The sequence below is a fragment of the Dermacentor andersoni genome, chromosome 2 (assembly GCF_023375885.2).
Source record: "Dermacentor andersoni chromosome 2, qqDerAnde1_hic_scaffold, whole genome shotgun sequence".
NCBI classification, from domain to species: Eukaryota; Metazoa; Arthropoda; class Arachnida; order Ixodida; family Ixodidae; genus Dermacentor; species Dermacentor andersoni.
This window is the reverse complement of record NC_092815.1, coordinates 11389294-11412786: the sequence shown is the minus strand read 5'-3', so window position 1 is coordinate 11412786 and position 23493 is coordinate 11389294. Positions and strand designations below refer to the sequence as shown.

General features: G+C 45.3%; 1 protein-coding gene across 4 annotated transcripts in view; it reads left to right on the top strand.

The window, feature by feature from the left end:
- The first annotated feature begins 5025 nt into the window (after positions 1 to 5025).
- MBD-like (methyl-CpG-binding domain protein 2) overlaps positions 5026 to 23493 on the top strand; it is a 25696-nt gene continuing 7228 nt past the window's right edge. For 3 of the 4 annotated variants that reach the window (XM_050190162.3, XM_055077547.2, XM_055077548.2), the window contains exons 1-4: positions 5027 to 5461; positions 11692 to 11989; positions 12795 to 12885; positions 20097 to 20251. In XM_050190162.3, coding sequence (XP_050046119.1) covers positions 5358 to 5461; positions 11692 to 11989; positions 12795 to 12885; positions 20097 to 20251 — 648 coding nt within the window. In that variant the 5' untranslated portion in view covers positions 5027 to 5357. Of the gene's footprint in view, positions 5462 to 11691; positions 11990 to 12794; positions 12886 to 20096; positions 20275 to 23493 lie in introns of all 4 variants that reach the window. The other variant, XM_050190163.3, reaches the window with a different exon arrangement.

The window sequence follows — 23493 nt, the reverse complement described above, 5'->3', positions numbered from 1 at the left end:
TCTTATCTTGTAATAAGCGTACGAGATCTTGAAGGTCACGTGTGGTTTTCTTTCTGCGCTTCCTTTTAATTTTTCGTTTTAAATGTATTATTTCGCGCGATACCCAAGGATGTTCTCTGTTCACTTTTTTCTTTCTGGAGGGAATGTAGTTTTCTTCACAAAAGTGTACAATATGCTTAAAACGTAACCATAATTCCTTTACGTCATGAAGTAATGAAACCTGCAGAAAGCAGGCGTTTAAATATTCTGAGATAGCATTGTCATCCGCTCTTGAGTAATCCCTGATAACAGCAATCGATGGCTTAACGCGTTCACAGTTTCATAAAATCGGACAGGAGAATACAATAGTTTTATGGTCCGAAATGCTGTTTTCAACGTTTAATGTGTTATTTTGAAATAGACTGCTTACGAACATCAGATCAAGCACAGAACATGACGGACCAGCTATTCTAGTCGGTTCGGAAACTAGCTGGTCTAGAGAGAAGGTAAATGACATGAACAATAGTGATTCAGCACTTTTTGCGTCGGAGCTGTTGTGCGAAAGATTAGACCAATTGATTCCTGGTAAATTGAAATCACCCGTGATAATAATATTGGAACGTGAATAAGTGTGTTGTGCAATGTAATCATGCATAACGTCTAGGTATTCAGGGGGCGCATTCAGAGGTCGGTATACGCCACCCAGAAATATGCTTTTTCCATTAAATGTAAGGTTACACCATACGCTTTCATGGTCAGGTATGCTGTTTAAAACTGTGAATTTTATGTTAGATTTAATTGCGACAGCTACACCTCCCCCCCCCCGCGATTCTCTGTCTTTCCGTATGAGCCGATAAGAAGGTGGAAACACTTCGGAATCCTGGACGCTTTCCTGAAGCCAGGTTTCCGTGATGACTATAACGTGCGGTTGATGGGCTGCAACTATGCTTTCAAGTAGGCTGGACTTATTGACTACGCTGCGCGCATTCAGTGATAACACTCTGATACATTTCGTACGTTGTTGTCACGTGCCATCACAAGCTGCTGGGCCAGCGTGTGCAGAAGTTTTCGGTTTAGATAGTTCAATTCTTCTGACCTCACACTCATCCATATAAAGGTGTTGCCATTTATTTTTAGTTTATCAAATGACAGAGATACCTTTGCCCCTTTCGCCTTTTCACTTACTGCAGAACACCATAATTTAGCACGTGTGTTGCATACTTTCTTTGAGAAATCCTCGGATATTGAAATCTGGGTGTTTTTCACCTTCAAGCAGCTTGATAATATTTTGTTTTTCTCAGCGAAGTTGAATAGCCTGATAATAACGGGGCGTGCCCTTTGGCTTTGCTTTGTACAAATTCTGTGAACTCGTTCTATTGAGTTAATTTCTATTCCTAGGATCTTCTTAAGTATACCGCGCACTTCTTCTTCAAGTGTTTAAACATCTTCATCAGAGCTCTCTCTTAAGCCATAAATTACTAGGTTATTCCGCCTACTTCTATTTTCTAAATCATCGACCTTCGATGCCAGAAATTCTACTTGCATCATGGTAGATTTACAAGATTCCTCGCAGTGTACTATCCTGTCTTCGCATTCTTTCTATAATCCCCTTTCATTCACAATAACTGTCATTCTTTCTTGCAAATCTGCAACTATTGTCTCCACATGCTTGATATTTGAAGACAGTTGTTTCAGTGTTTTGTTCGTTTCCTTTTGTTCTCTTAGAATGTGTTTCATTAGTCCCCGCTGCGAACATTCATCTGAATCAGAGTAAGGGCCTGGATTTTGTTCGTCTCCGGATGTTAGTAACATTAAGCGGACAACATTAAAACAACCCCGCAAAATAGCAACACAGCATTGTGGACTTGGGAGCACCGTTAACGTTACGCCGTTGTCTCTAACTGAAGAGACTAAATGCTGGTCACTAACCTGTGCGATCAGAAAAAATTTGATCAGCATCCGTGCTCGTTCGGTGCTTCCAAGTCCACTGAAGGGAACATCGAAAAGGCTGCTGCTTTTATCCGGGAGCCACGATGTCTCCGTCGACGTCACCGTGCTGGTCAGGTGGTCCCAGTGCAGTGCACGTGGTACAGCTTCCTGCGACTTGTTTTGTCCGATGAAGCCAGCAGGGCAGACAGCCGGAGGTAGCAGTAGATAGGCCTGATGCAGTGCATGCTCAGACCCTGCGTCGACGAATCCGGTCCTCGACAGCACGATCTGTGCGATCAGAAAAAATTTGATCAGCATCCGTACTCGTTCGGTGCTTCCAAGTCCACTATGATATATGCAACTGAGTCTGTGTTAAATAATAATATGCAAGATAACAGATTATAATTGTATACTGGGAGTCATTTGACACAACTGTATTACAACTAGTTTCCATGTAATAACATGAAAATTTCTATATGTATTTGTGTTTAAAAAACTCTTATATCCACACTTTATGCGTAATTGTATTGCTACACCAGCCGCTTCCGTGCCTGTCTGGGAGACCGGAACTTTGTCAAGCCGAAGAGATTTCGGCTTTTTTCCCGGCTCTCCCTTTTTCACCTTGTATCCAGTGGTAAAAATAAAAATCATGATGATGATGATGTAGAACTGAAATGCCACTGTACTGAATTTTGTTAAACTGAAAGGCATTTGCATTGGGTTGAATGGGGTTTCGATGGGGGATACAAAAAAAGTTTGTACAGCTGAATAATTTGCTTAAGTGACGTTCAAGTGGTAGTTTACTGTATATTGGTTTTCTTGGATAAAAGATTTAGTTGGAAACAGTGCCTTGTATGTCCTCATTTTTTCTGAAACATTGCTCGATGAACAAGAGGCGCAAAAAGACGCCTTTCTATTTTGTCTCTTCCGACCTAACTGGCATTTGGCGAATACCTCTTGCGTGCGGGAGAAAGTAAGGAGGGGGGGGGGAACAACAATCGTTCGCGCCAGTGCACTGCGCCAGCAACACCCAAGGAGACGCACGAGGAAAACTTGTACGCGACGCACAGATCGCCATCTATAAGATTTTTATAATGAGTGGGACATTGCACCAAACTGGTAGCCCATGACGGTGAGGTGCTCATTGTTACCAACCTTCTAGTGAAAAAAATATACTTTTGAAGAACTCCCAAGAAAAGAAATGTATAGATATATATAGAGTGAAATGCACATTATTGCAGGGACCTGAACTTTAATCAAAGTGGTGACAATAGTGGTCAAAGTTTTCTTATTATTTGTACTAATGCAATGTGAAGATGGGGATCACGATCCTGGCAACGGAAAATGAAAATCAATGATGACAGCGGTCATTGTCAGCTTAAAGAACTGTGTGGACAGACAGACATGGGAAACCAGCACTCACGTGGTGTCGGAGTAAAGCTGGAACTTATGGCTGAGCCAAATAACTTATAAGGGCTGTGGCGCACACGATAGCTGTGCGCGGGAATGATATACTAGAAATCATCAAGCAGTATCTGCCACATGGTGTTAGCGCATGCTGCCTGGACTAATAGATCTCCCACCGAGCTCCTACATCTACACGAATACACAGCTACAAAATGCATGCCGAGATGCAGGATCCGTCCAGTAAAGGGAACAAGTTCGCCAGTCGCTTAATATGACATTGACCGACACCTACAGAAGTCGCTTAATCATTTAAATAATTAGGTGAGAATGACTTGGTTTGACAGGCAAGATTCTGACTGGTGTTGTCGCTTTTTGTGACAATTGTCGCGGGTCGCTTTTTAAGTCGCGACGATAGATTGGATTTTTTACAAGCACTGCTCCAGGAGGGCACATGCAACCGGAGGCCTCAGGAGAGGACCTGAGGTTATAATAAAGCAGGCGGCGCAGGATCCCCAGGGCACCCAAGGGGTAGTGGGGAGATCAAAGCTGGAAGCAGGATGGCCCGTAGGATTGGAGTGGCGGAGGCCTAAGCGTGCTGGACTTAAAATAAATATTATTACGTCCAGCCGCCAACTTGTGATGCCAAGACTTCTGCAACAGCAGTCAGAAGTTTGCCGTTTGACATACTAAGGCAGCAGCGGAAGCGGACGAAGACACAGAAACGTGAAAAAGAGACCCCACGCTACAAGTTAGTAGTATTTTAATATTTAAATTATGGCAATTGAATAACGCGCAACTGAGCCCTCTCGAAGCGTTCGACGCATGGAAAAATTCGCGAGGACGGTAAGATACCAGTGTGACAGGGGCACAAGCAAGGAACGAAAACGCACACACAGGGCAAACTGTGAAGATGCTATATATTTTGCTATATATGTAATATATGCTATATCTATCAAGTGACTAGTGCCATGCTATAATCTTCAAAGGTCGCAATGCTTTCGCAATGAAATTGTTGACAGTGTGCGCTGTGTGTGTATCTTGTGTTCCGGCTCACTGCTCATCGCGATCACGCCCGATCCTGATCGAATTTCGCGGTCGTGATTGCCTTCTTTGGACAAAATGAGCGAGAGACCCAATCACAGTCGAGAATTTCGATCCGGATCGGTGCCGATCGCGATGAGAAGTATACGTGTGACACTGGTAGTGACAGGGCAACGCCATATCATACTCGCCTTCACGGGAGACCACTGACCAAACGACAACAATCGTTCGCGCCAGTTCACTGCGCCAGCAACACCCAAGGAGACGCACGAGGAAAACTTGTACGCGACGCACAGATCGCCAGCCGACACATGGCAAAATGCCGGCACGCCAGGGCACGCCTAGGGACAGAACGACCAAAGAAACTGCTCCTCCATGGTACCTAGGCAAAGGGAGAAATTTCAAGCGCAAACGCCCCCAGATTTTCTCTCTCGCACCCGCTGAAACGACTGGCCAATCCCGTGAACTGGCGTTTCCTCTAATGACCGTCTCGTGGTATTCACACCTCCCCTTCTGGCCACCCTACCGCCGGCGCGTTCGTAGCACCGTCGCACCGATATGCGCGGGCGGAGCGTTCTCGTGGGCCTCCGAGACTGTGACAGATGCCGTGGTAATCTCAGAGGCTACAGCACGTGATCTAATTGCCTTTCCGCGGAGACGAGAAAAGGGAGAGGGCACGGAACCGAGTTTACCGGACAACGCGGCAGCCATCTTGCCTTGGTCATACCTTGGGCGTGTGTTGTGTTTGTGGTCTTTATGACGTAGGTGTGCGCTTCAGACTTCACCCATGCATAGAGGACTTCATGACTTTACCGAATTGTAGTCTACAGCTTGTTTGCCTAGTGTTGGAAACGGACATCAACTAGGGTGCACTCACCACACGTTGGGAATTCAGTGTGCTCTAGATACCTGTGCGAGGGTGGCAAGTGAATGTAGTATGGTCAGATGTATCAGAGGTTCACCGCTCAAAGTGTGAATTTGTGACAGAGGTAACCTGCAGTATGGCAAATCTCGAGTGTCCTGCTTTGCCGAAGGGCTGGCGACGCGAGGAGGTTATCCGCCGAGGTGGCCTATCGGCTGGCAAAGTTGACGTCTACTACTACAGGTGAGATTGTCGGCAAGGTTCTGACTGGTGTTGTATAAGTCGCGGGCCACCTTTTGTCACGACGATAGAGTGGATTTTTTACGAGCACTGCTCCAGAGGTCAGATTCTGCGTCGCGAGTACCGGCTCGTGGCCGTGTTCGCTTTCGAGGTTGGTTTCTTGCTTGCTTGATCAGGCGCTGATTGAGCGTGTGTGATACGGCACAACCCACTACAGGGGATAAGCCATGTCTACTCGATTGCCTTGTATTCCTTCCTTCAATGCTGTGTGTAGCGTTGTCTTCTTAGCGAAGGCCGAAGGTCGTTCAGATTTTCGTGGGTTTTTCACGTTTGCGGTCATGGTAATTATACAGTAATTTGTTTACCAAACAGATGGAATTCTGCCGTTGGTATTCGTGTATGTAGCGTTGGCACTTGATCGCTTAAATTAAGTAAAACGTCAGTGTTGTGTAATCCCTTGTAAGAACAAAATCAGCCAACGGATTTGTTTATGTACCCCACCTGCCGCCAGCGAGCCACCCAGCCCCAACCACAAGGAACACGTTGCCGCCGGATTTTCGTCGTCGACGTCAAGACCAATGCGACGCTGGGGACGACACTCGCTCGACGCCGAAGTCTGACCATGCCATATCCTCGATCACTTTCGGCGTGACGTACTACACGGCGCGTAGTACGATTCGAGCGGTTTTGTGCATGAAACTCGGCCCAATGTCCCCTTCCCCGCCGACGCCGAAAATCCGGCGGAAAGTTGTTCCTTGTGGTTGGGCCTGTAGGCGCGCACTCGACACCACTAGGTCGTAGTGGGCTCTGACCGTAGGCGTGGTGCCTTCGCTGTACGTAGATGGCCATAACTTTCTGGTGATCTGGCTGGGATTTCTTGCCTATTTCATGGATTACTTTTTTGTTGTCATTTGTCAGTAAAAGAGGCAACTGTCGCTGTCACATGTGTTTAAACATAATAGACAAAAAGAAAGTTACATGCAAGATCTAAACACAGACGGAGTGCCAGCAAAGGATTGTCATGAGGTTGAAGCTAAATATTCCAGTTTTTGTACAATTTCCTATTGTGGCTTGCAAGCTGCTATACCCGTGTCACATGGGCGTTTGGAAGGCCTTCCAACCGATAGTCAGTTGACTCAAAGGTCAAGTTTGAGCTGCGACACGGGCAGTTTCGAAGGCCGCCGAGTGAATAGACTATCGAGTCAACGGAGCACCTTACAACTCTATCGAAATCTCAATGGCCTTTGAGCAACGGAAACGGAAACAGCGCGAACATGCCCTCTCGTTCACAGAGTGCTTGTACTCATGGTTAGAAAGAACAAACCAAACCAAAATGCTCTAAAATACTATATATGAGTGTTATTAATTATTCAATAAAGTATTTTTGCCATTTGATATGTGCGAACTGCACGTACTCTCCACAACAGCGACGTGCAGCGACGCAAACGTTGCCGCAGTTTCGCTACTCAAAAACTTAAAAACTAAACATATATGTATGGCAATGTATAAACAATTTTTTTAATGTATAAACAAACATGAAAGAAATTATAGTGCTTTTAAGTAGTTTTAATGTTGTTTAACTTATCGTGACATGAAAACGAAAATAAAGATCCGCAGCGCCACACAATTTTGCGAGAAACACCTGAACCACTCAGCGGCCTTTCAAAAGTGCCGTGTAGCAGCACGACAACTCCTTTGAGTCGATAGAGTTGTGGCGTTTCGAAGGCCGTCGACTGTAAGGCCGTCCAAATGTGCCCGTGTGACACAGGTGTGACATGTATACACCCTGTTGTGTAGAATCTTAATTTGAGTAGATAAATGTCGCATCACTAGAAAAGAGTGATATTAACTTGCTATGCTATTTTGTTGGCTTATTTCACCTAGATCGAATATTTTGGTGTACTGTGAAGGCTATATTTCCATCTAGTCTGAACCTCCAAATATTCAATCCAGAGGGACACACAAAATTAATTCGAGTTATGCAATGTCTCAAATTAAAGCTATTCTGGAGGCACTGGCATCTTATGGGGTTATGAACACTGCTGAATTAAAATGCAGGTGTGCTTGTAATGACAAGTCTGTTCAGCTCGTAGTGATTTCTAGCCCTTTGTTGGCACATTCCTAGTAAAGTAATGTATTGTCACTACATTGTCTTGCAGCACACACACACACACACAAAAAACGCTTCACCACTGCTGTCAGGTGCTAAATTTCTACAGAAATCGAGCAAGTATTCCTCATAATTGAGCGCATATGCAACTGTTGCTTTGGAGCCTGTTGTTTAGCTTTCATGGGAAGTTTTCCTTTAGGCAATGAGCTTTGCCACAAATGCACAAACAAATGCCAATAGGGCTTGCCCCTTTGCTGTCCCCACCTTTTCGCTCTTTAAGAGGAAGCTTTAGCTCGGGCTGAACTCTGACGCGGCCTATTCAAATACATGTAAAACACAAAAATGTTTTTCTGAGATAACCCCTGGACTGATTTTAATAAAATTTGTTGCATTAGAGAGAGAAAGTTAAATTCTAGAGATGGTTAGAAGCGGAATTTCGATTTAGGGCCTGAATTTTGTTAAAATGATTTTCAATAATTCGAACATTTGGAAAAAAAATAGAAGCACGAAGTTTACAACTTAGTAACTTTGCATCAATAACCGGTATTGGGGTTCTGTAAACGGCATCCATTAGATAATTGAAAGCGGACAAATGCAATATGTCATATTAAATATTCTGCATATTTGTTACATTGTTTGCAAAGGTTTTGAAAAAGCTGTATTTCCATATTACTAAATTTTTTGAGACTCATGTGTAACATATCAATTTTGTCCGCCTTAGATTTACTATTAGATGCAATTCACAGAATTGTGGTATCATTTCTCGTTGCTGAGTCACAGAGTTGTAAACTTATAGTTTGTGTACTGAAACTTTTTGATTTTTACCAATTCTTTATTAAAAAATTGATGACCTAAATTAAAAATTTAGATTTTCAACTTTTCTTTTAAATGCAACAAACCTTGCCAAATTTGGTGCAGTGGTTGCTGAGGAAAAATGAGTTCTCCTTTTACATGTATTTAGATCGGAGCATCCGAGCTAAAGCTTCCTCTTGATAATGAAATTAAAATAGCTGCTATCTAGGGTCCAGACAGGCAAATGTAAGCCCACTGAACGCTGTGAAAAAATAACCTGTATAAAAGCTTTTTAGACAGTGAGACCAAAGTCTATTGACTGTGTCATACTGTATCGATGAAGTCGATAAAAAGTCAGCAACAACCGATGGCAGGCATCTGATGTCGAGGCCATCATTTACATACTAATTCACAAGAATGTCAGTTGTCAAACTTCCAGCAGCCACCTTTCAACCTTCAAAAAGTTCCTCAAGGAACACTCCTGACCCACCAGTGGCATGTCTTTTAAACAGTTGAGGAATGACCAGCAGATGCTATCGCTTTTCACAACACATTCATTCAAGATATCGGCTAAATCCAGAAAGAAGTTTCCCGTGCACTGCCTCTAGCCTTTCGCATGTGCGCCGTACTTGTGTGCAGAAATCAACACAAGTCAACGTGTGCACTTTGCGAAGTAATCAAGCGGTGAAAAAGGCAGGCAGAACTTATTTGAACATAAGAAGAAAAAAGGAAAAGCACTACTTTTCCTCCAGACACAGAAGTTCTGGCAGAAGCCCATCTCACGATGAATGTCAATTTGAATGGGATTAGCATAGTGATTAGCATGTATATGCTGGACTGGATAGGTACCACTGTTTGAAGAAACTCTTTGACGCCGACTTATGCTGAATATACTGATTTGATGCCGAATATACGGGGTATGTGCCACTTTTCAACAAACGTCTTTGACGCCAATGCTTTAGCGAGCTACACCATGAATGCACTGGGTGTGTGCCGATCTTCAATGACCCTCTCGGCAACTTGTGTTATCTGAGTATGGCGCACTGGGTGTGCGGCAAGTGGGGGAACAATTCTCAGCATTCACTGGCACACCATGCACAGCCTTCTTGGCAGTGCTACTAGAGGGCACAGAATGTCCACAGAGGAGCACGAGAGAGGAACCTAGTTGCCACATGACCTATTTCTTAGCGTTCACACGGACTGGCGTGCCATGCACTTCGAAACCCATGCGCAGTCTTCGCAGCGATGGCACTAGATGGTGCCGAGTGTTCTTAGGCAAGCGTGAAAGGGGAGTCCCATTGCAGTGTATGCCTCATACATAACTTGTTTCAGCAGTGTGAACACATTGTGTCGCTATATTGAGTCAGTAAGATGGGTTCTGCTGCAATTTTTGTCTGTGTGTGTCATTGAAGAGCAACACATACCCCCTTCCCAAGTTGGTTCGACGGTTGGTTTTTTTTAACCCTATTCCCATAGCACAGCAGCCCAGTGCTGTAACCGTTAGACAATGGACTACCCAATGACCCAAGTTGGCGAGAAAACAGTTCAACAGAAAGACAGTCTCCCGAAAGTGTGTCAAGTTTCCGAAGAAAGCTGATCACATTAAGAGAATATAGTCACGCAAAAAGACACTGTTGTGGGTGATGGCTTGCGCCATGCATTGTGCCATCAACTCTGTCTGCTGTTGCTTCATTATTCCCTAAATATCCTTGATGGGTTTCAAGTAAAACTGTGCAATGCAATGGGGACAAAGGAAGAGACAGGAACAACAGGGATGAGTGCAGACTTGCAACATTATTGAAGAAAGCACACCAAGCAGATGGGACTCAGCTATAATTGAAAAACTATTTCTTTTTTCTGTTCTTGCTTGTGGCGGTCTTGTATCTCACAGGTGTACCGACCACCATGGGTTCGAGCTTAGCGTGCCACAGGGCCACGTCAGAGAACCCAGTATTGCCCTTAGTTAGCAGAAACCATTTATTGTCTCCAGTGACACTCAACATTGCACAAATGCCTGATTACGGGCTGGTGCAGGAATCAAAGGGCTCCCTTGCCAAGGGTGCAAATACAGACAGGGGTGCTGCTAGAACGTCGCTGTGCTATGCTGCTTGCTGTCATGATAACTACTAGTAGGCCCACTCGCGAGAGCTTGGGCAAGCTCAGTCAACTTGGGCCGCCAACAAGTGCGGCTCAGTGCAGTACTACCATGCACGACGACTAGGCACCGCTCTTAGGATTAGCATCCAGAAAGGAGCAACACAATGTACATGCTCGCTGTATGTGCACAGGCACTGTAAGTGAGCTCAAGTCCGAGAAGCAAAAGAGCTGCGGGACAAGCGGAGAGTGTGCATGTACCCAGTGGTGTCCCAGAGAGATCTCGCCCATGCTCGCTCTGCGAACAGCGGCGAGCTGCCACCGGCAGCGTGAGCACCCCTACTGCAAAACCATTGCGAGTGGAATGGGGAGAGGCGAAGGGACAACAAAAGAGGTAAATGCCCACGCGAAGGGGCCGGAGCATACCTCAATCCCCAAATACTTCAAACCTGTGACTGCATATTCTAACCAGAAAACGTAGAAGCCAAATAAAAAGTAGCAGCTATCGCACATCAAAATACAGTGCTTGCCTGACCATCAATGTGCTGTTGAGGCAAATATGCACAAGCTAGGTCAATACAATGTTTTGCTCCTTGGTGGGATTTAAGTCCGTGCTCTTTGGTGGCCACTTCAAGTGGTGCATGCTGAGACCCTCCAGCAGGCAGGTGACACGGTGCACGGTCTGGGTGGGACTATGTTTACAGTTTATCATTTTCCAGCTGTTTAAAAGACGCTGTGAGCCCTCCTGCCATTGGTGTGGCAGGAGTGCTTCTTGCAGCGATTTCTGATGGTTAAATGTTCGCTGCTAGAAGTTGTACAACTGGCATCCTCGTAAGTTGGGATGAAAATGTCGGTCTTGACACCAAGCGCCTGCCATCAGATGTCACTGGCTGGCATTTCGCAATGTGCTTCCATGTTCCACGATATTTTGTCTCCTCCTGTACCAAACGTCAGGCATACTGTTTAGTGGTAACAGCATAAATTATTTAATTACAAAGAAACACCAACCAAATATAACTCATCCTGACCAGACAGGCTTCCATCGAACTCTCGTTTACATCAAACTATTTCATTGCAGTGCTGCTTTATCAGCACTTTCTTCATTTGCTGTGATACCTCTGCAAACAAGATAAAACAAGTGATGGACCAATTCATGCTAAAAACCTTCAAATGATCCTTTTTTTATCTGTAACAGGCACATTGACTAGTGTTGTCAATGCTTTTCTATGCGCTGCAGTCCCGGAGGAAAGAAGTTCCGCAGCAAGCCTCAACTGGCACGCTTCTTGGGTGATGCCATCGATCTGAGCACTTTTGATTTCCGCACTGGCAAGATCAACTCATTGCTGCTGCGCAAAAGCCGTAGGCAGCGAGGCACTCAGTTTGACTATAGTCGAGGCATCCGCAATGATGCCTCTCTTGTGCCTCCTATCCGGCAGACAGCCTCCATCTTTAAGCAGCCAGTCACTGTGGTACGGTCGCAGGAAGGCAAAGTGCGCTCAGACTTCAAGCATGGCCCCCCGGACAAACCAAAACAGGTACAATGTCATTCACAACACATTTACTCTTTTAGTCGCAAATAAATCTCCTGTGGGCAGGTGTAGCCCAGAAAATCATTTTCACTGGGCACAATAATCTGTCCTGAGTATCCCTGGCTGTTTAGAGTGCCATCTAAGTTCCATTGAAGCCTAAGTGGCTGGCATCTGTTGCACTGCTATGACATGATGGTGGTGGTGGTGGTGGTGATACGTGCATCTATGCTATCTAGGTAGTTCTTCTAAACTTACTGGTGCATTTAAATATTTAAAGGCCTTTTACACAAAGGTACATTGTTTTCAATAGAAAGTTCACTTACTTGCATGCTTTTCCATTCTCTGTGCCACCAATCTTCCAGCAATCTTTTACTAGTCTACTTGGCCACGGCGGCTGCATTTCGATGGGAGCGAAATGTGAAAGCGCCCATGTACTTAGATTTAGGAGCACATTAAAGAACTCCAGGTGGTCCAAATTTCTGGAGTCCCCCACTATGGCATGCCTCATTATCAGAAAGTGGTTTTGGAACATAAAACCCATAATTTAATTTTGCTAGTCTACTTAGCCGTTTCATTTATGTTTGCCCTACTGTTCTTAATGTTGAATGTCTCGATCAAGCGATCTACTTCTACATTTATCGCTGGATGGATACTCTTGACATTCTACCAGAATGTTCTCAATGGCGGAATGAAGCATTCATAGGACCCTTTGGCTGGTGTAGTATGCCTAAGCTTTCCTTGTTTCTAAAGTGGTCGGACTAGATTCAAAGCTTTCATCGTCTTCTCACTGGGTGTTCTTATTTCATTTCAGCTTTTCTGGGAAAAGCGGTTACAAGGTTTGCAAGCATGTGACCGGGATCAAGAAGCCCTTCAAAGTTTTGAGCTTCCCAGGAACATGAAAGGCAAGTGAGCCTTTGTTATATAGACTGGTAGCAGTAAAGGAGATTTCGGGCATTGTGATAGTCTTCACAGTCTAGAGGCCTTACTTGTCAAGACCATACTACAGGATGCCCCCTTACACTGGTGGAACAGCATCAGAAATTGCGCCAAGAGCAGTCCCCTGCACCATCCTGTTCCAAAACGACAATAGAGAGTTTTGGAATAGGGGCCCAAAAGAAATAGCATCGAAGGCACTGCGAATGTGCGAGATGCAAACTGCATTTGGGTTTTTCATCGGGCATGCTAATTCACAGATTTAGCAGGAGCCCCAAAAACTGCCCCAAAAGCTTTGCATAACAAAAGGACTTCTTCTTGGGCAAGTTGGTGCTTAGATTTCCTAGGTATACTTTGTGGCGCAAAATACATTTCTGGAAAAGGGACAGAAGAAAGGGAGACAGTGAAGCGCCAAACTACCAACTGTTTAATGACAGCCTGAACAAACGTATAGAAGAAAATACAACTTCCGCTCATGCGCAGATAGCCAAGGTGGGACAGAACAACGTGGTCATGATAACATACTTTGTATGAAGCACATTTCTGCGGAATATAATACGATAGATGTATCGCTGACACAATCAGACCCTTTCTTTTTAATATAAAACGCTTCCAACAACTCCCTTGCAGTTTGGTCCCTACTTCTGCCAAGAATCAATACTCGTTCAAAGCATGGTCTACAACGACAGGCTTTACAGTGCGCAGGAAGATGCGCGTTCTCACTCTTGCCGATGCTATTAGCGTGCTCCCTCAGTCTGTCATTAATGCGACGTCCCGTTTGTCCGACGTATGACTTGCCGCAAGGGGTATTTCGTAGACCACCCCTTCGACGCAGTCCCTGAAATGTTTGGCGTGCTGCTTCTGGCAGCCCCGCGGCCCCTCGCGTGTGATCCGGGGGCACAATTGAGCTAACTTGTTGGGAGCGGAAAAGACAACCGGAATGCCATATCTGGTAGCAACCTTCTTGAGGTTATGGCTCACACGGTGCACATAAGGTACTACTTCTGGCTTTACTCGCTCCCTTTCCTTCGAGTGTGTTTTCCCACTCGCAGCAGTAGTTTTCAGCTTCTGTAGGAGGGATTCGACCACGGCATTTAAGACAGACTGAGGGTAGCCTGCTTTTTGAAGTCTCTCAAGTTGATGGAAAAAACTCGCCTGCATTACATGCACACATGACTTGCGCAGAGCCGATTCCAGGCAAAGTAAGGCGATTCCACGCTTCACAGTTTTAGAGTGCGCTGAGTCATATTGTAGCAATTCTTTTTTACCTCGAGGGAGGTACGCACAGCAAACGTGATCACTCTTAAGTGTTAGGTTAAGGTCTAAAAACTGCAACGAACTGTCCTTCGGAAGCTCGTTAGTAAAAGTAAGTCCTTTTGCATTTGCTCTAAAAACATCCAAAAGCTGCTCAACCATTTCATGGCATGGCAAGGGGCATCTATTGTCAATAACAACTAAAAAATCGTCAACGTATCTAAAAACTTTAAGAACATTAGGATGAGATGAAGTGAAAACACATTGTAGTGCGTGGTCAAAGTAGGATAAAAAGATGTCACATAAAATGGGTGCTACATGTGAACCAATGCAGATGCCCTCTTTCTGCAAAAATATGCCATGTTCAAAAGTTACAAAGGTGCGGTTGAGATAAGCTTCCAAGAGGGAAACAAAATTCGAAGCCGACATCTCCATTTTAGACACAAAATTAACTTCACCACTTTCGTCAATGCACTGCTTAACGGCTTTTAGAAGTTCAGTATGCGGAACCGAGTAAAAAAGGTCATTTACATCAACGGAGAACACATAGCCTATTTCTTGGCTGTCACGGAAATATTCAAAAACTTCATCCGAGTTTCTAGTCAAGAAAGGGTCACTGAGTTGAAGAAGCCGCAGGGATTTTAACAAAAAACTGCTGACTTGATATTGCCACGTATCCCGTTCACTAATAATCGTTCGAAACGGGACATCAACCTTATGGGTCTTGGCACTGAAGAAAGCTCGAAGAGAATCTTTTTTACTCTTTCTGATCTGTTTAACTAATCTTTCACAGCCAATTTCTTCACAGAACGAAGTCATGGTTTTCTTAACTTTTGATAAGCTGACTTTTACAGGCTTAAAATTCTTTTTGATTGCCTCTAATGCTTTTTCGTTAAAGGTTTGCCTAGGAAGAGCTACAAAAACACCTTCCTTATCAGACTGCATTAGACAGAGTTCATTGTCTTTGAAAAAAGACACCACACGTTGCAGCATTCGCACCTGTCGACCAGTCCCGGCCTTGGGGGCAGCTCTCTGTAGGCTGTCTACACCATCTAGTAGGCAACGCTCGCGCTGTTCCTGGGGTGCTTTTCTTGCGACTTGCCGATTCCATGCCAGAAGCTCTTGCGCTGGAAAAGCACCCCAGGAACAGCGCGAGCGTTGCCTACTAGATGGTGTAGACAGCCTACAGAGAGCTGCCCCCAAGGCCGGGACTGGTCGACAGGTGCGAATGCTGCAACGTGTGGTGTCTTTTTTCAAAGACAATGAACTCTGTCTAATGCAGTCTGATAAGGAAGGTGTTTTTGTAGCTCTTCCTAGGCAAACCTTTAACGAAAAAGCATTAGAGGCAATCAAAAAGAATTTTAAGCCTGTAAAAGTCAGCTTATCAAAAGTTAAGAAAACCATGACTTCGTTCTGTGAAGAAATTGGCTGTGAAAGATTAGTTAAACAGATCAGAAAGAGTAAAAAAGATTCTCTTCGAGCTTTCTTCAGTGCCAAGACCCATAAGGTTGATGTCCCGTTTCGAACGATTATTAGTGAACGGGATACGTGGCAATATCAAGTCAGCAGTTTTTTGTTAAAATCCCTGCGGCTTCTTCAACTCAGTGACCCTTTCTTGACTAGAAACTCGGATGAAGTTTTTGAATATTTCCGTGACAGCCAAGTAATAGGCTATGTGTTCTCCGTTGATGTAAATGACCTTTTTTACTCGGTTCCGCATACTGAACTTCTAAAAGCCGTTAAGCAGTGCATTGACGAAAGTGGTGAAGCTAATTTTGTGTCTAAAATGGAGATGTCGGCTTCGAATTTTGTTTCCCTCTTGGAAGCTTATCTCAACCGCACCTTTGTAACTTTTGAACATGGCATATTTTTGCAGAAAGAGGGCATCTGCATTGGTTCACGTGTAGCACCCATTTTATGTGACATCTTTTTATCCTACTTTGACCACGCACTACAATGTGTTTTCACTTCATCTCATCCTAATGTTCTTAAAGTTTTTAGATACGTTGACGATTTTTTAGTTGTTATTGACAATAGATGCCCCTTGCCATGCCATGAAATGGTTGAGCAGCTTTTGGATGTTTTTAGAGCAAATGCAAAAGGACTTACTTTTACTAACGAGCTTCCGAAGGACAGTTCGTTGCAGTTTTTAGACCTTAACCTAACACTTAAGAGTGATCACGTTTGCTGTGCGTACCTCCCTCGAGGTAAAAAAGAATTGCTACAATATGACTCAGCGCACTCTAAAACTGTGAAGCGTGGAATCGCCTTACTTTGCCTGGAATCGGCTCTGCGCAAGTCGTGTGTGCATGTAATGCAGGTGAGTTTTTTCCATCAACTTGAGAGACTTCAAAAAGCAGGCTACCCTCAGTCTGTCTTAAATGCCGTGGTCGAGTCCCTCCTACAGAAGCTGAAAACTACTGCTGCGAGTGGGAAAACGCACTCGAAGGAAAGGGAGCGAGTAAAGCCAGAAGTAGTACCTTATGTGCACCTTGTGAGCCATAACCTCAAGAAGGTTGCTACCAGATATGGCATTCCGGTTGTCTTTTCCGCTCCCAACAAGTTAGCTCAATTGTGCCCCCGGATCACACGCGAGGGGCCGCGGGGCTGCCAGAAGCAGCACGCCAAACATTTCAGGGACTGCGTCGAAGGGGTGGTCTACGAAATACCCCTAGATTGCGGCAAGTCATACGTCGGACAAACGGGACGTTGCATTAATGACAGACTGAGGGAGCACGCTAATAGCATCGGCAAGAGTGAGAACGCGCATCTTCCTGCGCACTGTAAAGCCTGTCGTTGTAGACCATGCTTTGAACGAGTATTGATTCTTGGCAGAAGTAGGGACCAAACTGCAAGGGAGTTGTTGGAAGCGTTTTATATTAAAAAGAAAGGGTCTGATTGTGTCAGCGATACATCTATCGTATTATATTCCGCAGAAATGTGCTTCATACAAAGTATGTTATCATGACCACGTTGTTCTGTCCCACCTTGGCTATCTGCGCATGAGCGGAAGTTGTATTTTCTTCTATACGTTTGTTCAGGCTGTCATTAAACAGTTGGTAGTTTGGCGCTTCACTGTCTCCCTTTCTTCTGTCCCTTTTCCAGAAATGTATTTTGCGCCACAATGTATACCTAGGAAATCTTTGCATAACAAACATGGCGGCGCCGATCGAAGCGATGGCTCTAATCTAGCACCAAACTGGGCTTGATTCGTGGCAACGCATGAAGTTAGTTAGCTAGGAGAAGTGACTGCAGTTATCGCTTTCTTTCAACTAACGTGTAGTGAAGATTGATTCATTAGACGCCGCTGATTCTGAATTCGATTGTCGATTTCATGGCTCGTAGACGCGTAAAATATGTTAAAATTGGTGAAGGCGCGTAAAATTAGTTACTCAAAACTAAGCGTAACAAATGGCTTGCTGGTAACAGAATAACTTATAAATTGTAATGAAACACGAAAGCACAAAAGTCAGAATTACTCTTCTTATTATAAAATAATATATTTATTCTGTAATGGGTGCACTGAACAGTTCCGAGGGTAACGTCTCTTCGTAACCGAGGAGGCAGGTGACGCAGAGCAGGAGCAGCTGGTTGCCCGAACGGCTCACACTCGTGCCAAGCACTGGCGATCCGGCTGGCCCACTGGTTGCACAGCAGGCATGGAAGAGACGATCTGGCTGGCCTTGTTCTTGTGCTCTTCTTCTTCATTACAATTCAATTATTTATGCTAGCTTTTCTTTGATGCCGTAGTGTCGCTGCAAGCGTAATATGTTATCCACAAACACAAAGCCTTATTCTAAAACTCTTCACTCCTGCGTGCCCTAACGCTAACACCCGCAAAGCTCTTTGGGGCTCCTACTCTAAACTCTCTATTTTAGTGGAAAATTGCGCCGAGTCTTCGCCAAAGAAAGCATAGGCTTCTTTACGGTGAAGGCTTCTTTCCGTTAATGCTACGTTGCCAGTAAAACTGAAACTCAAACCTAAAGCACGCTATCTGGAACAAGCATAGCCAAAGGATATAGCCAATGTTTTTATTCTTCCATTCCCCACTTTTTGCAATTTTGTTGCATTTCACTTAGGCATAGGTTGCAGTGTACTGCCGCTGTGCACTTGTTATTTGTGATGTTTGTGCTGCATTTAAGTACACATCGTACTAGCATGGCACAGAGTTCGCTGAAGGAGGCCACTGGATCAAGCAGAAGCCTTGGAGAATATCCGGTCGCACATTGTTCAGCACAGTTGTGACGCTGTGCCAACTATCTAGTAATACACATACTCAACTGCTGACACACAATTTGCATATTAGGGGAATGTTTGTTGCAACCCTGCACGATCGGAACAGCAGTTTGCATAGTTATAATTTAACCAGCTTTCATGTGATACAAAGCACACTTATGCACGGGAGATTCGATACGTTAGCTGTAAACACAACTGTCTTAACTGTAACATCGCTTTAGTAGTGCACGTCCAAGGAGTGTTGTCTTCTTTGCATGCCCTTATTCCACAACCTATTTTCAAGCAAAAGTTGTATTGCCTCACTCGTATCGGTGTTGGTGTTGGCGAACGAAAAAGCCCAAGCCGCACGAAATAAAAATTGCTTGTCGGGCTGCGGATTCAAACCACCGACCTCCGGGTTGCGAGTCCACCACGCTAACCGATTCAGCCACTGTCTGTTCAACATACGTGGCCTTTAAAGCAGGTTTTTATATGCATGAAAAAGTAAACTCAACGCAAGGTGTGAGCCAATGACAGGCGTCCCCTTCCTCCGGATGAGGGAAAAGGTATGATTGCATGTTCGCTCGCTGTTTCCCGACAGTTCAGGCCCAGCAGTCAGATCGAGAGGCCGCGTTTGGTACGTTCTGCCAAAGAGCAGGCTGCATTGAAGGAACGTCAACAGGAGCGGGCTGCCAGTCGTGTGTTCGGCCGAAAAACAGGCAACGTTTGACAAACGCAGCCTGGAACTTGCTCAAGAAAAGGCTCGTCATCGATGTGTTGACCTCGCCATGAGATAGCACGAAGCCGAGACATTACGACAACAGAGAGCCGCGGATCCCAAGCTTCGTTTGCACCCTTCTTAACAGTAGCGGAAGGGCGGTCAATTCTTTACTCCCCCCCCCCCCCTCCTTGCTTGCATGAAGCGCACTGCAAATGTGCAAACGCCTGTTGCAAGTCAAAATGGTAGAAGCAGCTTTATACTGCGATATACGTTCAGGGAAAGTCATTCAATTATATAATATAGGAGCTTGTATAATAACTTTTGTTTTATATGCCTCATTGATGCACGTAAAACCCGACTCTGTTATATTTATTGACTATTTCAGTTAAAACTGGAACCATATTGTGCATAGATGTATGTTCGCCACTGCGCCAAAAATGCTTTTCACTGCATGAAACCAGTGCTTTGCCTGCACCAGGATGTGCGCGAAATGGTCAAATGGCTGTTTCGCCACTGCCCATAACATTTACTGTGCACTGCCAGCTACTAGATATAACGCTGCTCAACATGCAGCTAATTTTAGTCAGCATTCTCTTGCAGTTAGTTGTTGTTTCTCGTTGTTAGTGTAGTGAAAGCGTTAATTAGTGTGGAAAGAAAAAGCCACCTTTGGACATAAGTTGTGGCAAACCTAACATTTCAGCTTGGTATTGTGTAGTCCTAGAGTTGGGGGACATTGCCAGGAAGGGCACGGTGTCGTTGACGTGGAATAAAGACACAGTCTAGTGATGGCTGGTGACCTGAGCTTCTGGGTATTGTGGAGGCCCAGAGTTGACAGTTGCACCATCCCCGAAACTGTGAATGGTGCAACAGAAAAAAAGCCAGAGCCCAGTTATTATGTTCCTTTTATGTTAGTGTACTTCCTGTTTTGCCAATAGCAGGCGTGGCCCAGCTGATGGATCGATGAATAGCTGGTGGATTGTTGTTGTGCAGGTGTGGGCCCCAACGTCAGCCAGGAAACCCTTCTTCGGAGCATAGCCACAGCACTGCATATGAGTGCCCAGCCTGTCACAGGACAGACTGGCTCACGTAGTGCACTCGACAAGCATCCGGGCATCTATCTCAACCCGGACCAGCCCCTGGTTCAGGTGCTAAGGCATGACCTTGGACGGTGAAGCACTTCGAAGGCTGAGCATGCTGCTAGCTTTTCTGCTTTGCATGACTTCAGTTGCTCCCCAGTCTTCCCTGGATGAGAACAGGTTGCAACAAGTTGTGCTGAATGTGCTGTAGATAAGACAGATATAAATGGCTCTTCCACTAGCTAAACCACTGGCTCATTCACTTTTAAATTTCACTGTATGGCAGCATTCTGCAATGTATTTTGTGTAATACCACGTCTGGACTAAAAATTTACAGTCACTGAATTATCCTTACATGAGTTGAATGCAAAGGCATTTTGGCTTCACTGATTAATTGCTTACGTCCATGATATGTGACGTCATATGTTGTCACATGTCCTTTACAACTCTACCTTAATCTACCTTAAAGGGACACTAAAAACAAATATTAAGTCAAGCTAAAGTGATAGATTAGTGCTCGAGGAGGTCTAAGGCAACAATGTTATCGCGAACAGAGCTTTAGTAATCCAAGAAATTGAGACAAATGCAGACTATCCCGATGACGAAGGCATTCCGCCTTACAATTATGTCACTAGTACTCATCTACTCCTAATAAAAGGAAATGCTACTTGTGCAGTTCTGTTGGATTTTTAGAAAAAAGAACTCATTGACGTTACCCGTGACAATGATGCAGGTGGTTGAAAGGCTTTGTTTTCTCCACTCTGCACCGCCTGCACTGTCGCATTTCACTAGTTTCGTTATCACGTAGTGCTGCGTTGGTTTTTCTGGCTCACGAAACTCACACAAACTACGAGTAGTAGAGAATGCCACGTCCATGCCATTTGACCAAAAGCAGCTGCAGCGGTGAATCCAACGCTCTGTCTTGGCTCAGTTTCTCCATGGCCGTGCGTTTGCATTTTGTGCAGAAAACTGTAGCGCCGTCTGTCGGGCTCCATTTTACTCACTGACTGCAGTAAAGGTCAGCAATGGCATTAAAACGTTGTCACTCCCCACTCGGAGGCGGGTGATTTTAATTCCACTAAAGTATGCGGACCCTTCAGATGCAATTTTCTCGTAAACTAAGATTTTTCTTGGCACGAAACAAGCACTGCGAGGTTCTGGAATTGTATTTCAGCAGTCCACGTCGACTTAGTTTTTCCCTTTAGTGTCCCTTTAATGCACCTTGCTCTAATTCGTACCACCCTTAATTCACTTTAATCAACCATAAACCACCTCGCTTTTATTTGTACTAACCTTAATCCACCTTAATTGACATTACTCCACATTAATCCACTTTAATCAACCTTGGTGCACTTTAAGTCACCTTACTCTAACATTGCAGCCAGACGTGGCGTTGGGGAAGCGTGCTCATCTTGCACCCTGGAGGCCGGGTTTCGATTCCTGCCCACACCCATATCTGCCAAATTCCACACCCATATCTACCAAATTTTATTTTCAAAGCCATTAATTTATTTACAGGAACCTACGTGAGAAATTTGATGTCAATATGAGCATTTTCTTACGTGTTCTTACTCTGCGCCATCAGCCATATTTTCCTGACCATCGCATGATCCCACCGGATTTTCTGCCTCATGGGACATATAATGCTTTCACATTAAAGAGAAATTTGGGCTAGTTGGTCTTGAGTAATAAATATAGGTTGTATCAGCACAGCTATTGCCTCCAGAGGCGGTGAAGGAGAAGGCTCACGTGCATGTAGCGCAAGAATAGAATATGCTAGCTAACTCGACCTGAGCAGCTGCAGTATCAGCTGCTCCCAAGATCTTGCGACACCTGGCTGACCACTGTAAATCGTCTGGCCGGTGTCACCCACTAATTGGTGACGCCAGACGATCGAGCCCAGCCATGCTAGTTTCAACGCACCGACTCTGCCAAGGCGAGAGTGACAGGGTTTCACGTGGTCTGGTGGAAGTCCCGCAATTGTAGGGTGTCTGGTAATTCTACATAGATATACCGGACGTCTTATTCATCCAGTTATACAGCTGCATCCTTATAAACAAGGTTCCAGGCTCTGGCTGCATTCCAGGCTTCGACTTCTATAAGAACTTGCGGGCAGCCGTCCTTGCTCACTATGCCACCTCGAGCGCTTAGTCACAACAGCTCTCGCCATTTGAACCGTCGCGTCATTCTGAGTCTTGTCATCCCACATCACCTGTGTCCACCTGTGCCGATTAACAGCATGCGCCGGCCCCAGTATCTGCTGCTTGGTCCGTGAGCTGTCTCCCCATTTCAAAGGCAGCTGTGCGACGACTCTTTCCAAGGAATTCATTGGGTCAAACGCAAGTGCTTTTGGCTACACCACGGGCCACCGCTCTCCTTCCTTGGACGTTCCCACAAGTTATTTGATTTCCATTTGGGGGCACCTCACTCATTGCCAATTCAGAGGCTCTCCCACCGGCTCCACTAGGTGCAAATTTGGCTCTTGCAGGCACGACAATGCCATAGGATCAACCTTGGCAATTCCTTCAGCGGCCACCACAACCCTAGTAATATCGACATTCGAGATTTTGCTGCAAGCAGCAGCAGGCGAGCCTTCTGATGTACTGTGCTCGCACCTTTCGTGGATGCATTGCCTAATGAAGTTTTGCAGGAGCAGCACTGCCATCTGGCTTCTTCAGCATGAGAATCTCTTCTATGTCAACGTGAGTGGCCAACATTTGCACTGTCACCACGCAAGTCTCAGGCTGCCAGACGGTCTTCTTTCAGAGCTCTGACTTCTACTAGGCCCGGGCATCTACGAGAACCTGCGGCAGGTCGTGATTTCACACTGTGGCATCACTGTTGCTGCGCCTGGCTCATAACCCACGCTGCCGGTGCTGCCTGGTACATCTTTCTCGGATTGCGTGAACCCGACACTACAAACGACGACAGCATCTACTTTCTGTACTCCTCTGGCGAAAGCCCTCGCAAATTACACACCAAATGAGCAGCGGCAGGACTGACCATGCCATCTTGATACCAAGGTCTTGCTGGTCGTCACAATGTGGTGCCCTGCACAACCGTAGCCACACCCAAAATAGTGACGCAGCATGAATCAACAAGGGCAATAAGGCACAGCGCTACTTGCAGTTCTCCGCCACTGCCGCCGTTGCATGCCGTTCGACAACACCATCTTCTGCGTTGTTCCCTTCAACAGCCTGAACGCTGGGCATGTTCTAAGAACCGGCCAATGCGCATCAACTCTGCTTGCCGAGTTACACCGCACTGGGGGGTGCACAGATTGACAATGCAAAGACGATGACCTCAACGCT